The sequence below is a fragment of the Mobula hypostoma genome, chromosome 16 (genome assembly GCF_963921235.1).
Source record: "Mobula hypostoma chromosome 16, sMobHyp1.1, whole genome shotgun sequence".
Classification (NCBI taxonomy): domain Eukaryota; kingdom Metazoa; phylum Chordata; class Chondrichthyes; order Myliobatiformes; family Myliobatidae; genus Mobula; species Mobula hypostoma.
In genome coordinates, this window is record NC_086112.1 from 24,621,203 (window position 1) to 24,636,242 (window position 15,040).

The 15,040-nt window shown below is 36.3% G+C and overlaps 1 protein-coding gene across 3 annotated transcripts in view; it reads left to right on the forward strand.

Annotated features, from left to right (window-relative positions):
• The window catches only part of ythdc2 (YTH domain containing 2), an 88,363-nt gene extending 73,719 nt beyond the window's left edge, over nt 1–14,644 (forward strand). For 2 of the 3 annotated variants that reach the window (XM_063068656.1, XM_063068657.1), the window contains exons 29-31: nt 732–914; nt 8,169–8,273; nt 12,233–14,643. In XM_063068656.1, coding sequence (XP_062924726.1) covers nt 732–914; nt 8,169–8,273; nt 12,233–12,238 — 294 coding nt within the window. In that variant the 3' untranslated portion in view covers nt 12,239–14,643. Of the gene's footprint in view, nt 1–731; nt 915–8,168; nt 8,274–12,232 lie in introns of all 3 variants that reach the window. The other variant, XM_063068658.1, reaches the window with a different exon arrangement.
• Nucleotides 14,645–15,040: the final 396 nt, after the last annotated feature.

Below are 15,040 nucleotides of genomic sequence, written 5' to 3' on the forward strand. Positions count from 1 at the left end.
TTTCTTCACAAACATCCATGATAACAGAGGAGTGCCCCAAAGAATGAATGACAGTTAAATGTTAGAACCCCAAGTCCCCCCAGCTCCCCCTCCCATGCACAAGAAGCAGCAAAGCAACGACCATCCTCCCCCACCAGCAAAAATAATCTTCAAATGGACCTTGAAAAGGAAAGAAAAGAAATATCAAAGACAGAAATAGAACTGTTTCCGAAGGTGCAAGCTAAGGAGACACCGTTTAGCGCCATCATGACTTTGCTATACCCTCCGAGTGGTTATCGCAACTCTATTGCAGCTTGGGGCGTTGAAGTTTGGAGTTTATTTGTGGCAGCAACTGTGAGGATTTTGTACATGCTCTCCATGATCACGTGTGTTTCCTCTAGGTGCTCTGGTTTCTTCCCACAGTCCAAAGACCCACTAGTTAGTAAGTTAATTGAAAAATTGTCCTGTGATTAGGCTAGAGTTAAGTAAATAGGTTGCTGGCAGTGCAGCTCATTGGGCTGGAAGGCCTGTTCCACGTTGTATCTCTGAATAAATAAATAGATAAAAGTTGTTCCATTATATTTTTGGTGAATGTAACCATAAAGCTTACTGCACAAGAACTGAGTGAAAAATAATGAACTGAAACTTTTTAAGGTACCATTTAATTGTCAGTTAAATAATAGGACAGATCATCTACAAGGAGAAAATTAGATGATTTAAAAACTAATTAAAGATTGCTCTGCTTTCTTTAGGGATTTGCCAGAATGATCTCTGAGATAGGAAGAGAAAGAAGCCAGGAGTGGGGTTCGGCTGGGCTGGGAGGGGTCTTCCGAGTTGAATGGATAAGAAAGGAAAGCCTTCCTTTCCAAATTGCCCACCATCTCCTCAACCCATGGAATGATAATAAGAAAGTACAGATTAGCAGAGATGGACAGGTATGACCTAATCTTGAATATATATTTGATGTATATTTTCCTGGAGAAGAGCATTTATACAAAATTAAATTTACCTGTTTGTATGTTTAGATGAATATTTTGTTTTGTTAGAACTTCGTTTTACTCTGCATTTTATTCTCTTCATTAATATCTGTCCGGTGCAAATAACTTAATTTGAACAGTAATTGAAGTTTGTACTTAATTCCTTTAAGAATTATTAATCAGCTGTTCTTATTTATCATTTTTAAGAGCATTTCAGTGCTGTAAACTGATATAGGTGAAATTGGCTACATTCCCACTGTAAATATGTTAACAATATACGAGCATGTGTAAAGCACATTGGTGTTATGGGAGAAGCTATCATACCCCACTGTGATGTGCTTTAATGTCATATAACTAAAACCATTTGTTAATTGTTTCTGATCTGATCAGCTGCCCTGCAATGATATACTTACTCAGTTAACACATCTGGTTTCACATTGTATGGTGCAATGCTGCAGCTTAGATTTCCAGATGCACAATCACTGTCTAGACCTCCGAGGTTTCTTCATGCTAGCCACGTTGTTCAGGTTCTCATTGGAACGTTTTCTCTGATATTTACTGCTGTATTTCCATCTTGTGGAGTATAAGTGAGAACGAGATGGTATTCATTCTAGCAACGGGATTAATACTGAAGTGTGCTCACTGGTCAGTGTGGAAGGGTTGGGCTGAATAGCCTGTTTTCATGCAGTATGATTCTATAAAACACTAAAGAAAAGTACACAGAAAATGGCAGCACCCTTATGAGTGTTAATATACAAAGGGATCTCAGGGTCAAGCTCCCTGAAAGTGGCAATACAAGTAAATAGGGAGGAAAAGCTGAATAATACTCTTGTCTTCATCATTGAAAGCTCTGAGTGGAAAAGTTGAGAAGTCTAACTTTGGTTAGACCACATTTGGAGTATTTTGTGTAATTCTGGCTTTAGAGAGAGTGCAGAAGAGGTTCATCAGGAAAAGAGCATTTGCTATAAAGACAGACTTGAATTGTTTTCTCTTCAGCTCCGGAGGCTGTGGGGAGACCTGATAGAAGTATGTAATCTTATAAAAGGCATAAATAGATAGTCATATTGTATTTCCCAGGGTGAAATGTCAAATTCTGGAGGGCATACGTTTAAGGTAAAATTAAGAAGAATTAAAGATGTACAAGGTAAGTGTTGTGATAAGTGCCTGGATCGTCATGTAAAGGGATGTAGGAGAAGCAGATACAACAACAGTATCTAATAGGCATTTAGACAGACTCATGAACTGGTAGGGAACAGAGGAATACAAACAGTGCGCAATCAGATGGGATTAGTTTAGATTGTATCATAGTCAGCATAGATATAATTAATGAAGAGCTTATTCCTATGCTGTACTGTCCTTTGTTCTATGTTCCATATTCTAATGATAACCAGAACATACACTACATTCAAAGCTGCCTCTTTCAAATCTCTGGGACCTAAGTCATCAGCTTTGGTGATTTATTAACTGTGGAACTCATCAGTTCCTGGTATAATTTTTCACGATTATGTTATTCCCCTGGTTTTCCTTATTTTACTTTGATCCTCTCATTTCTGACAGATTTTCCACTTCTTCTGTGAAGACAGATGCAATGTTTAACCTTTCTTGCTTACTCACTGCTATAATTTTTCCTGTCTTGTTCTCTTATAGACCCATACTTGCTGTCACTAATTATTGCCATTTTACATATGTATAAAATGTTTTACAGTCTGTTTTTAGTTTCCTTATTGGTCTGCTCTCATTTTCTACACATAGAAACATAGAGAACCTATAGCACAAAACAGATCATTTGGCCCACAATGCTGTGCTGAACATATACTTACTTTAGAAATTACCTAGGGTTACCCATAGCCCTCTATTTTTCTAAGCTCCATGTACCTATCCAGGAGTCTCTTAAAAGACCCTATCGTATCCGCCTCCACTACTGTCGCCGGCAGCCCTTTAGCCCTGGGAAAAAGCCTCTGACTATCCACACGATCAATGCCTTAAATCATATACACTTCTATCAAGTCACCTCTCATCCTCTGCTGCTCCAAGGAGAAAAGGCCAAGTTCACTCAACCTATTCTAAGACATGCTCCCCAATCCAGACAACATCCTTGTAATCTCCTCTGCACCCTTTCTATAGTTTCCATATCCTTCCTGTAGTGAGGTGGTCAGAACTGAGTACAGTACTCCAAGTGGGATCTGATTAGGGTCCTATATAGCTGTAACATTACCACTTGGCTGTTAAACTCAATCCCACGGTTGCTGAAGGCCAATGCATCATATGCCTTCTTAACTACACAGTCAAATTGTGCAGCAGCTTTGAGTGTCCTATGGACTCGGACCCCAAGATCCCTCTGATCCTACACACTGCCAAGAGTCTTACCATTGAAACTATATTCTGCCATTATATTTGACCTACCAAAATGAACCACCTCAAACTTATCTGGGTTGAACTCCATCTGCCACTTCTTAGCCCAGTTTTGCATCCTATCGATGTCCCGCTGTAACCTTTGAAAACCCACCACAGTATCCGCAACACCCCCAACCTTTGTGCCATCAGCAAATTTACTAACTCATCCCTCCACTTCTTCATCCAGGTCATTTATAAAAATCACAAAGAGAAGGGGTCCCAGAGCAGATCCCTGAGGCACACCACTGGTCACCGACCTCCATGCAGAATATGACCCGTCTACAACCAGTCTTTGCCTTCTGTGAGCAAGCCAGTTCTGGATCCACAAAGCAGGGTCCCCTTGGATCCCATGCCTCCTTACTTTCTCAATAAGCTTTGCATGGGGTACCTTATCAAATGCCTTGCTGAAATCCATACATACTACATCTACTGCTCTACCTTCATCAACGTGTTTAGTCACATTTCAAAAAATTCAATCAGGCTTGTAAGGCATGACCTGCCTTTGTCAAAGCCATGCTGACTAGTCCTAATCATATTATGCCTCTCCAAATGTTCATAAATCCTGCCTCTCATGACCTTTTCCATCAACCTACCAACTACTGAAGTAAGACTCACTGGTCTATAATTTCCTGGGCTATTTCTACTCCCTTTCTTGAATAAGGAAACAACAGCTGCAGCTCTCCAATCCTCTGGAACCTCTCCTGACCCCACTGATGATGCAAAGATCATTGCCAGAGGCTCAGCAATCTCCTCCCTTGCCTCCCACAGGAGCCTGGGGTACATTTTGTCTGGTCCCGGAGACTTATCCAACTTTATGCTTTTGAAAGCTCCAGCAGATCATCTTTCTTAATGTCTATATGCTCAAGCTTTTCAATCTGCTGTAAGTCATCCCTACAATCACCAAGATCCTTTTCCATAGTGAATACTGAAGGAAAGTATTCATTAAGTATCTCTGCTATCTCCTCCGGTTCCATACACACTTTTCCACTGTCACACTTGGTTAGTCCTATTCTCTCACGTCTTATCCTCTTGCTGTCCACATACTTGTAGAATGCCTTGGGGTTTTCTTTAATCCTGCTCGCCAAGACCTTCTCATGGCCCCTTCTGGCTTTCCTAATTTCATTCTTAAGCTCCTTCCTGCTAGCCTTATAATCTTCTAGATCTCTAACATTACCTAGTTTTTTGAACCTTTCGCAAGCTTTTCTCTTCTGCTTGACTAGATTTTCAACTCCCTTTGTACACCACGGTTCTTATACCCTACTATCCTTTCATGTCTCATTGGAACAGACCTATGCAGAACACCACGCAAATATCCCCTGAACATTTGCCACATTTCCGCTGTACATTTCCCTGAGAACATCTGTTTCCAATTTATGCTTCCAAGTTCCTGCCTGATAGCTTCATATTTCATCTTATTCTAATTAAACGCTTTCCTAACTTGTCTGTTCCTATCCCTCTCCAAAGCTGTGGTAAAGAAGATAGAATTGTGATCACTATCTCCAAAATGCTCTCCCACTGAGAGACCTGACACCCGATCAGGTTCACTTCCCAATACCAGATCAAGTATAGCCTCTACTCTTGTAGGCTTATCTACATATTGTGTCAGGAAACCTTCCTGAACACACCTAACAAACTGCACCCCATCTAAACTCCTTGCTCTAGGAAAATGCCAGTCGATATTTGGGAAATTAAAATCTCCCACCACGACAACCCTGTTATTATTACACCTTTCCAGAATCTGTCTCCCTATCTGCTTCTCGATGTTCCTGTTACTATTGGGTGTTTTGACTTTATTAATTTCTTTGTCTTCTTTTGCTGAGTTCTAAAATGCTTCCAGTCCTCAGGCCTACTACTATTCCTGGCATTTTACACGCTTCTTAGATTTTTGATAATTTCTCGTCAGCCTCAGATGAATCACATATGCTTTTAAGTCTTTATGCCTCAAAAGATTTTGTTTTTGCTAATTGCTCATATTGCTTTAAATTATTAAAGCCTGTATATCATCATTATCTGCATGACATCATACCATTTTTTAAATATTCTTTTTATTTTTTTATTACAAACAAACAAAAACCAAAAAAATACAGCACATCCACAAAAAACCACGACCTTAACAAAATCAGATTAAGTATTGGGCAGCAAAAGGGAGAAAAATATAAAGGCAAAAGTAAACATACACAGCAGAGGTGCACCGCACCAAAAAACCTCAGTCCTCACCCCGTAAGAAAGTCCAATAAACTGGACTGGTCAAAGAACACTGAGGCTGTCTACAAGAAGGGTCAGAGCCGTCTCTATTTCCTGAGGAGACAGGTCCTTTAACATCTGTCGGACGATGCTGAGGATGTTCTATGAGTCTGTGGTGGCCAGTGCTATCATGTTTGCTGTTGTGAGCTGGGGCAGCAGGCTGAGGGTAGCAGACACCAACAGAATCAACAAACTCATTCGTAAGGCCAGTGATGTTGTGGGGATGGAACTGGACTCTCTCACGGTGGTGTCTGAAAAGAGGATGCTGTCCAAGTTGCATGCCATCTTGGACAATGTCTCCCATCCACTGCATAATGTACTGGGTGGGCACAGGAGTACATTCAGCCAGAGACTCATTCCACCAAGAGGCAACACTGAGTGTCATAGGAAGTTATTCCTGCCTGTGGCCATCAAACTTTACAACTCCTCCCTTGGAGGGTCAGACATCCTGAGCCAATAGGCTGGTCCTGGACTTATTTCCTGGCATTTACATATTACTATTTAATTATTTAAGGTTTTATATTGCTATATTTATACTTTATTCTTGGTGCAACTGTAATGAAAACCAATTTCCCTTGGGATCAGTAAAGTATGACTATGACTACGACTAAGAAAGTCCAATACAGGGCCCCATATCCTTTCAAAGATGTCCCCTCTGTCCTCATTACATAGTCTTAGTCTCTCCAAATGTAAAGTATTTGCCAATTCTCTCAGTCACAGATCGTACGTAGGCACAGAGTCCATTTTCCACATTTGCAGGATTAACTTCTTAGCAATCATCATCCCAAACAATACAGCCATTTTTCATACATATTGGCTGAAGATAGGGAGCTTGATGCTCCGAGGACGGCTATGAGCGGGTCTGGTTCCCACCGCTTCCCATAACCCTCAGAGAAACAGTGAAAAATACTTTTCCAGTATGCATAAAGCTTACAGCATGACCAGAATGAATGTGACAAGTTACTGTTCACAGACTTACGTCTGTTACAAACTGGTGAAACATCAGGGTAGAAACTGCGACTTTTCTTTGGAATAATGGAGTCTATGTATTGTTTTAAACTGTATAATTCTATGTCTGACGTTGACTGGACAATCATGTATACTCTTTAAACACTCATCCCAGACCTCCTCTGTCAGTTCTATACCCAATTCATCCATCCATGCCTGTTTAAAACCTGAAGTATTCACCCGAGCTCCATTATGTAAGATCTGATAAAAATAGGATACCGCACTACGAGTAACAGGATCAAATTTATTTATTGACTCCAGAGACTCATGTTTGTCTAAAACTTTGAAGATAGGTATATATTTCCTAACATAATCTCGAATTCGTAAATATCTTAAAAAAAACTAGATGCAGGGATATTGTAAACTGCTTGTAGCTGACGTCATAACATTTTAATGTATTCTTCCCATCAAACACAGCCAACCCTCCTTTCTTGCTTTCTTGGTTTCTTTTATCTAGACCCTGCTTTGCACTGAAGTATATCACTTGGAAACTCAAAGTCAAATTCAGTCATTCTGTAGTCACTCTTCCCTATTGGTTCTTTGAAAATCAGAATATTAATTAACCCCCTTTCATTACATTAAAAATATGACCTAAAATAACCCTTTTCCTGGTTGATTCCTCATCTTTGATGTGTTTCCTGAATTCTTCATCCATGTTATTGCAACATTTGGTTTGTCGAGTTGAACTGTAGGTTAAGCTCGATCTTGAGTACTATATTACCCCTGATATGTGCACATCCAATTTCCTGATTTATGCCACACCCAATATTACCTGTACAATTTGTTGGCCTATAAATAACATTAACCACTGTTTTCTGCTTTTAGCTACTTTTTTTTTGTTCTTCATGAATTGATTTTACATTACGATCTGTCAAGTCATGATAATTTCTTTCCACTGTATTGATATTCACCATCCTTTTTTCTTTTTGCCTGCTTTTTACCCCTGAAGTTGAATTATCTGGACTATTTAGTTTCTAGTTTTGGTCACCTGTGTAGTTTTGGATCTTACCTGTTTACTTTGATTTATATCATTGATTAATTAATGTATCATGACTATTGTGTTATTTTGCCGTTTTAACATCTTAATGTATTTTGACCCTCCTTTGCAGCTTGATTGACTTTATTGTCAATTTATTTTGTTTACTCTTCTGCTTGTGAACATTTGTTCAGAACAGGTTCATTGATGGGTTTCTTTAAATTGATATGTTCTTTTAATTGCAATTGGCAAATGTTAAAACTAATTCAACTTATCAGTAACTTTGTACATCCATTCAATGATTTTCAAAAGATATGCATTCCATGGAAAATATTTTGTTATTAAATCTAATTAAGCTTGTCAATAATTTTGTTCACCTATTCTTTGAACTTCAAAAAATATGCATTTCATGAAAAAAGGATTTTTGAGTTAAGTTTTGTCATTCAAAGGGACTGGATCAAATGAGTAATGCATATTTTCATAGATGTGTATTCCTATGGGCTAAGAGTGGTGTGTTATTAGAAACTATTTAAGATAGTGCTAAAAGACATCATAAGGTAAGACTTTGTTTTGATTTTTGTTCTATTTAGGAGCTAGAGCCACAGGTTGGAGAACAGTTGCTGCAGCTTTGGGAGCGCATTCCAATAGGGGTGAAGCTACCACAGACAGAAAGCAGACTTGGCATCTTTGGGGAGGTAATTCTGTTCATTAATCAAATGTTAACCACGACAATGGCAGATATTACAATCATCACCATCATAGTTAATGCTAACATATTATTACATACATTGCACATTTTAACAGTATGATATACTCCTAACCCATTTGTATTTCAATTCAAAAATATTCCTGTAGAAAATGGAATATTGTGATCTACAGTCATTATTTTACATGAGCCTGTGTTAAAAGATAACATTAGAATTTGCTTGTGATGTAACAGGAACATTGATAGTAATCTATTATTTTCCCTTCACCTGCAATCTCGTTTCAGCTTTATTTAGAAAGGATTTAGCAGAAAAAAATATTGTCTGAACATCTTGAAATGTGGTAGAATATTGCACCACATGCAAGTTCTATATTACTTTCTTTCTTTTCTTTCTTTTTAAATCTTTTTATTGAATTAGTACACAAAAGGTAAACCATATAGGCATTGATACACAGTTGCAATATAAATTTACAAGAGATATTAATACAAAAAAAATTAGTACAAACAGTGCAGTTTAGATATAAAATAACCAGATAATATAATAGTATACTAATTTTCAAACATGTCAATAAGGAAAAAAAACCCCAAAAAAAACCCACCGTGTAACTAAACTAAAAAGCAAAGCAAAGCAATGGGCTAACTAGGTATCAAGTAGAGTTAAATAACTTAAAACAATCACGTCCTCAAACCCGACCTCCATTAAAAACAGTTAAAAAGCAAGAAGGGAATGTAGATATGGCCAGAGAAAGAAAAAAAAGTTACATTAAATGAAAATGTTGAATAAAAGATCTCCAAGTCTGTTCAAATTTAACTGAAGAATCATAAAGATTACTTCTAATTTTCTCCAGATTTAAGCATAGTATCGTCTGGGAAAACCAAAAGAATGTAGTTGGAGCATTAATCTCCTTCCAATGTTGTAAAATACATCTTTTCGCCACTAAAGTAGGAAATGCAATCAATCTACGGGCTGAAGGGGAAAGATTACTGGAAATTTCTTCTCTTCCTTTTGATTTGAAACGTTGTAAACTGGTTTGTAACCCGATAGTTAAATATACCTTACATATTTGGTTTCAATTCCGAAAATTTTTCGATCTCAATCAGTTTGGGCTTGCGATTCCTATGTTAGGTAACATATTCTTCCCTCCCTCTTCCACTGACCGTGCCTTTCAAATTTGGAAGACTAATGGTATTTCACGGTTCTTGGATTTATTTTTAGATGGTTCCCTTATGTCTTTTGAGCAATTATCTGACAAATATAACTTAACAAGAATACATTTTTTTAGATATCTCCAAGTTAGAAATTTCCTAAGTACTATACTCTCTTCCTTTCTGACGCTACCTCCTACCTGTATTTTAGACACTATAATTAACCTTAATCCATGTCAGAAAGGTGTAACGGCTATTATTTATAATATTATGAAACTTAGGAAAGCTCCATTTGATAAGATTAGGTCAGATTGGGAAAAGGAATTGGGTCTTATTATTCCGGTGGATGACTGGGCGCATATTTTACAACTAGTTAACACTTCCTCTATCTGTTCTAAACACTCCTAATTCAATTTAAAGTTGTCCATAGAGCACATATGTCTAAAGATAAATTAGCTCGTTTTTATTCTCATATTAACCCTTTGTGTGACAGATGTCATGGGGAGATAGCTTCCTTAACTCATATGTTCTGGTCCTGTCCTACTCTGGAAACTTTTTGGAAAGATATTTTTAATATTATTTCAAAGGTATTGAACATAGATATTTCTCCTCATCCTATTACTGCTATCTTTAGATTACTTTCTTTCTTTTCAAATCTTTTTATTGTATATATAGGAAAAATAACATGAGTACATCGAAGTAACAACACTTACAATGCCTCAAAAAAAACCCCATCATCTTAAAGATCGAAAACAAAATTTTGTGATAACAAAAAAAACCTACTGAGCAGAAAATTGTGTGCAGTTTTGGTCTCCAGGGTTAAGGAAGGACATCCTGGCTGTGGAGGAGGTGCAGCGTAGGTTCACTAGGTTAATTCCTGGGATGTCCGGACTGTCTTACGCAGAGAGGTTAGAGAGACTGGGCTTGTACACGCTGGAATTAAGGAGATTGAGGGGGGATCTGATTGAGACATATAAAATTATTAAGGGATTGGACAAGATAGAGGCAGGAAATATGTTCCAGATGCTGGGAGAGTCCAGTACCAAAGGGCATGGTTTAAGAATAAGGGGTAGGTCATTTAGGACAGAGTTGGGGAGGAACAACTTCTCCCAGAGAGTTGTGGAGGTGTAGAACGCACTGCCTCAGAAGGCAGTGGAGGCCAATTCTCTGGATGCTTTCAAGAAGGAGCTATATAGGTATCTTATGGATAGGGGAATCAAGGGTTATGGGGACAAGGCAGGAACCAGGTATTGATAGTAGATGATCAGCCATGATCTCAGAATGGCGGTGCAGGCTCAAAGGGCTGAATGGTCCACTTCTGCACCTATTGTCTATTGTCTATAAAAGTGAGAAAAAAAAGAGAACCCATTAGGTGTACAACCCCGGAGCCATGCGTCATACAAAAAGCTTCTAAAAATAAACATCAAACCGCCAGCAAGAAAAGAAAATATGCTAAAAAAAAACCTTTGAACCTTTATTTGATTTTGAGAAAAGATGGGGCTCATTTGCTCATTATTATCATTTGAGTTAATTGATATAATTTTTCCATGATCTAATTGTAAATTTAAAAAAAAAATTTTGTTTAGTATTTTTTTCAAGTTCTATGTTACCAAGTTCTATATACTGTAAAAATAATTTTTGTTCATATAAAGCAAAACTAAGTTATTACATAATGTAGTTAGCTAATAGACACTTCAAATACAGCGAACTACAACTCATTTGTAAATCAAATACCTTTCTGAAAATATTCCAAAAGGTTTTTCATCAGTGTATTCTGAAAGTCCTTTCACTGTCTTCTTTGAGTGATCATTCTTCATTTGCTGGCCCAGAGACTGAGATTCAGTTAATGCGGAATGCATCTCGGCTTTGTCCAAGCCTGAATGTGCCTTTGTCCACATTTGCACTTTTATCAAGGATCAATAAATAGTACCAACAGACTCTTGGCTCAGTAGTCTAGTTGGCTAGACCTCATTGAATGGCATTAATTCCTCATCATCACAGCTTATTCAAATCATCTATGGGTATTTGTTACTTTACTGATAGAAGCATTCTTTTCTATTTCTAGTAAAATTTAATTGACTGTATATCCAGAACCAAACCTCTATTGAATCTCTGCCGATTTCCTTGTTATTTATTATCTCCATCTTACTCTTGATGTTAGGCCTAACTTTTGATTCTATTGACTTCCTTTGTCATAAAATGTAAATAAATGACAATAGAAAATTGCATTTTAATTACATTAATTACATTTTACTTAACATTTTTAAAGAAGAATTAACATAAGGAACATTGATCTTCAGACATTTTTGACCTTAATAAATCAATTTATTTATTCTCTTTATGCTAGATTGTCTTTAACTGGTCTAAATATGCCATTTATAAATGTAAGTTGTATTCAAAATAGTTGATATTTCAATCTTCAGTTCAGCCCCATCTATTATTTCGGCTGTCTTCAACTGACAATTGCACAAATTTAAGGTTTCAGTACATTTCGTTTAAATCTATCCAATGTTCACAATTTTAGATAAGATTGCTCTTTATATTTGATGTAAAATAGTCTGTCATTTTTAATGAAATAATTTTAGAAGTTTTAACAATGTTTGGGCACTCCGTTCAGATCTTTTCAATGTAGTAAAGGGATGATAACTTTGAAAAGATGATCTCTCATTAATGCATTCTTTTGGGTTTTATGATTTGGTTCTTGAATGCTTTTAGGCATGCATTTAGAGTTGTGTGGGAATGCAACTGGGTTATCCTTGGCAAGGTAAATAAAAATTACTAACGTACTTTATCTTCTTTCAGTCCTAGATATTCTCCCATTCTCTGCAGTTCATGTTGCAGCAACTCTGGAAACTGTATTTTTGGACAAGTTACTGAAGATGTATGGAAACACAAATTTGATTTGTCCCAGTAGAACTTGGAGAATGTCGTGAAGTTCAGTAGAATAAAAGTTATGCTTTAAAAACTGACAAATGAATGGTGAGGAAGAAAGAGAGGGGAAGAAAGTGTTGTGTTTAATATTTGTCTGATGTATGTATAAAAAGGCACTTGCATCTTGTTCCATTGTGTTCTGTGGTTTTCTAAACTGTGAAGAAATAATTTCCATAGCATTATATTTAAAAGTGTGTGAAAGAAACTATGTACTTTTTTTCCTAAGACTGTTTGAGCAAAAATAATACATTTCCTGTACCTAAGTGTAGTTGGCCCAAATTGATCTTAACATTTCCTTTTAAAAGTAACTTAAAGGCTGAGAATTTTCCTTATTTTAGTTTAGTTTCTGGCTTCATGTTTAAGTGGCAGTTCAATATATTTGGAAATTATACCTGTCAAATCATACCTAATCTATACAAATTAAAGCTTTTGCCAATTTCAAATTGTTATGTTGCATTTTGGCATACGTATTGCAATGTGATCACCATCTTCTCAGTTACAAATTAATTTTATTGCAACTGAATATTTAATGTATAACTGTTATCAGAGAGATTATATTTAATAAAAATAATATTGCTTAATCTGATAAAACATGATGCAGAGATTGTAACTCTTAGGGAAGGATTCTTCCTGTTAATAAAATATTGAAAGATATATTATCAACAATACAATTTCAAAATATTATGGCCAAGATTTAAAGCATTGATTTTACTGTTTCACTATGAGCCAGAGCTCCGTAAAAATGAATGGGAAGTTTTATTATTACGCACATGCATATGTAGATTGTTAGTTAAGATGATGGCCAAAGATTGTTAGTTAAGATGGTGGAAAACTGTTAAATTGAGCTTCATGCATTGAAATTACAAATTGTGTGCAGAAAGTAGCTTGCTCTTCACTGTGTTGTTGTCGCAAAAGATTAGCTAAAATTAAAATAACTCTAAAAATTGTAGTGTTGATCTATTGTGTTGTCTGGTGTTTATTGGTGACCATTATGTAATTTAGTTTGAGTTGTTAGTCTCATTATAAACCATGTTCACAAGTGCATTTGGTAGACTGTGAACGATTTAGCATTTTCAAGCAGGAAATTTAACTACAAACTAGTAATTATTTATTAAATTGCATACAATGCAGTCTGTTCTTTGATGGGAAATAAATGAGATCATTTTTCATAAAACATTAATGGGAGCATCCTGTCAGAAGTGGATGCAGGTCAAATGTTTTAAAATGTTCCACTTAATGTACTAATTTTATGATCTTGTGTCATTCCAGTATAAACACTAAAAGTGCCGATATTAAAACAAAATTTAACTTTTCAGAACTCAAGTTGACATGACCTTAACTCTTGAATAGCTGACCCTTCTGAGAAAGAAAGAAACTTTTTGATTGTTACACTGTATAGATAATCATGATTTAGGATGTAAGTGCTACATTTGGCTCTTTACGCTAGAAATTTAATTGAAGCAATATAGAAAGCAACATGTTCATGAACTGATCTATTGAAATATTTCACCATTGCTTGTAGAATGTAACTTGGCATCAAGAAACTTAAGAGCAAATTCTTAATTAGTTGTATGGAAAAGAATTCTTCCACATGGGGAAGAAATGAAAATCTTAACATGGATCTATTCTCACTGCTTTCAAACACCTCAACAGGCCAGGTCTCCAGCTCAGCCAGAAACCCAAGAAGCATTGAAGGGGGCCATTATATAGAATTTAAACCTAAGAAATGAATGTCTTAAATGCAGAAGGAAGCAGTTACACTTACTCAAAAAGGTAAGTGCCATCTCTGTGTGTGGTTCAGATAAATGTGGCTGATGCTGAGATCACGCAGTTTTAATCTAATGGACTAAAACAAAGATGTAACAAAGTTATGGATGGTATGGGAAATAGAAATGTTTTTTTTGTGGCATGAAGCACACTTTGTAAGGCGTTATTCTTGATATAACAATTGTCTTGAATGAAAATATACATTGTCTAGAAAAATTTCTCTTCATTAATCTGACAGCTGTCAGCCTAGTTTGTGTGACAGTCACATATTTTACAATCATAAAATGATTTATAAAAACAATACTTAAAGTTTTCATTAGTCATTGAATGTGCTGACTGAAACATTTTGGACAATTTCTGCTCAAAAACTTAGTTGTGTAGTGGGCATTATTGCTTCAGTTGATTGTCATCTTATGAAGGGAGTTGTGAAAAGTGGAAATCTATTTCCCATAAAACATTATGGCTTTTGCTGCAATGTGTAGTTATGTTTTTGTTTCTGAAGTTTTACCATTATTTTTTAAAAAATGAATATAATTCAAATAAACTAACTTGTTTCTATGTTACTGTGTAGTGCCTGGTCTCATGAATGGATGAAGATTATATTGTAGTACAAGCACATCTTTCTTGTGCAACACCCACAAAGTACAAGATTCCTTTTGGGAACAATTTCCTCAGGAGCATCTTTATGGTCATTTATTTACAACTTCAAGTTCAAAATTATTGTCATTCAACCATACATATAAATACTGCCAAGCAAAACAGTATTCCCCCCGGACCAAGGTGCATGACACAGTACATATAACTCACACACAGCACTTAAAGTAACATTACCATAAATAAATAAACAAATAATAAAATGTATTCCAGAAGATGGACATTTAGCATAAGGTGTATTTATGACACAAGTTAAAA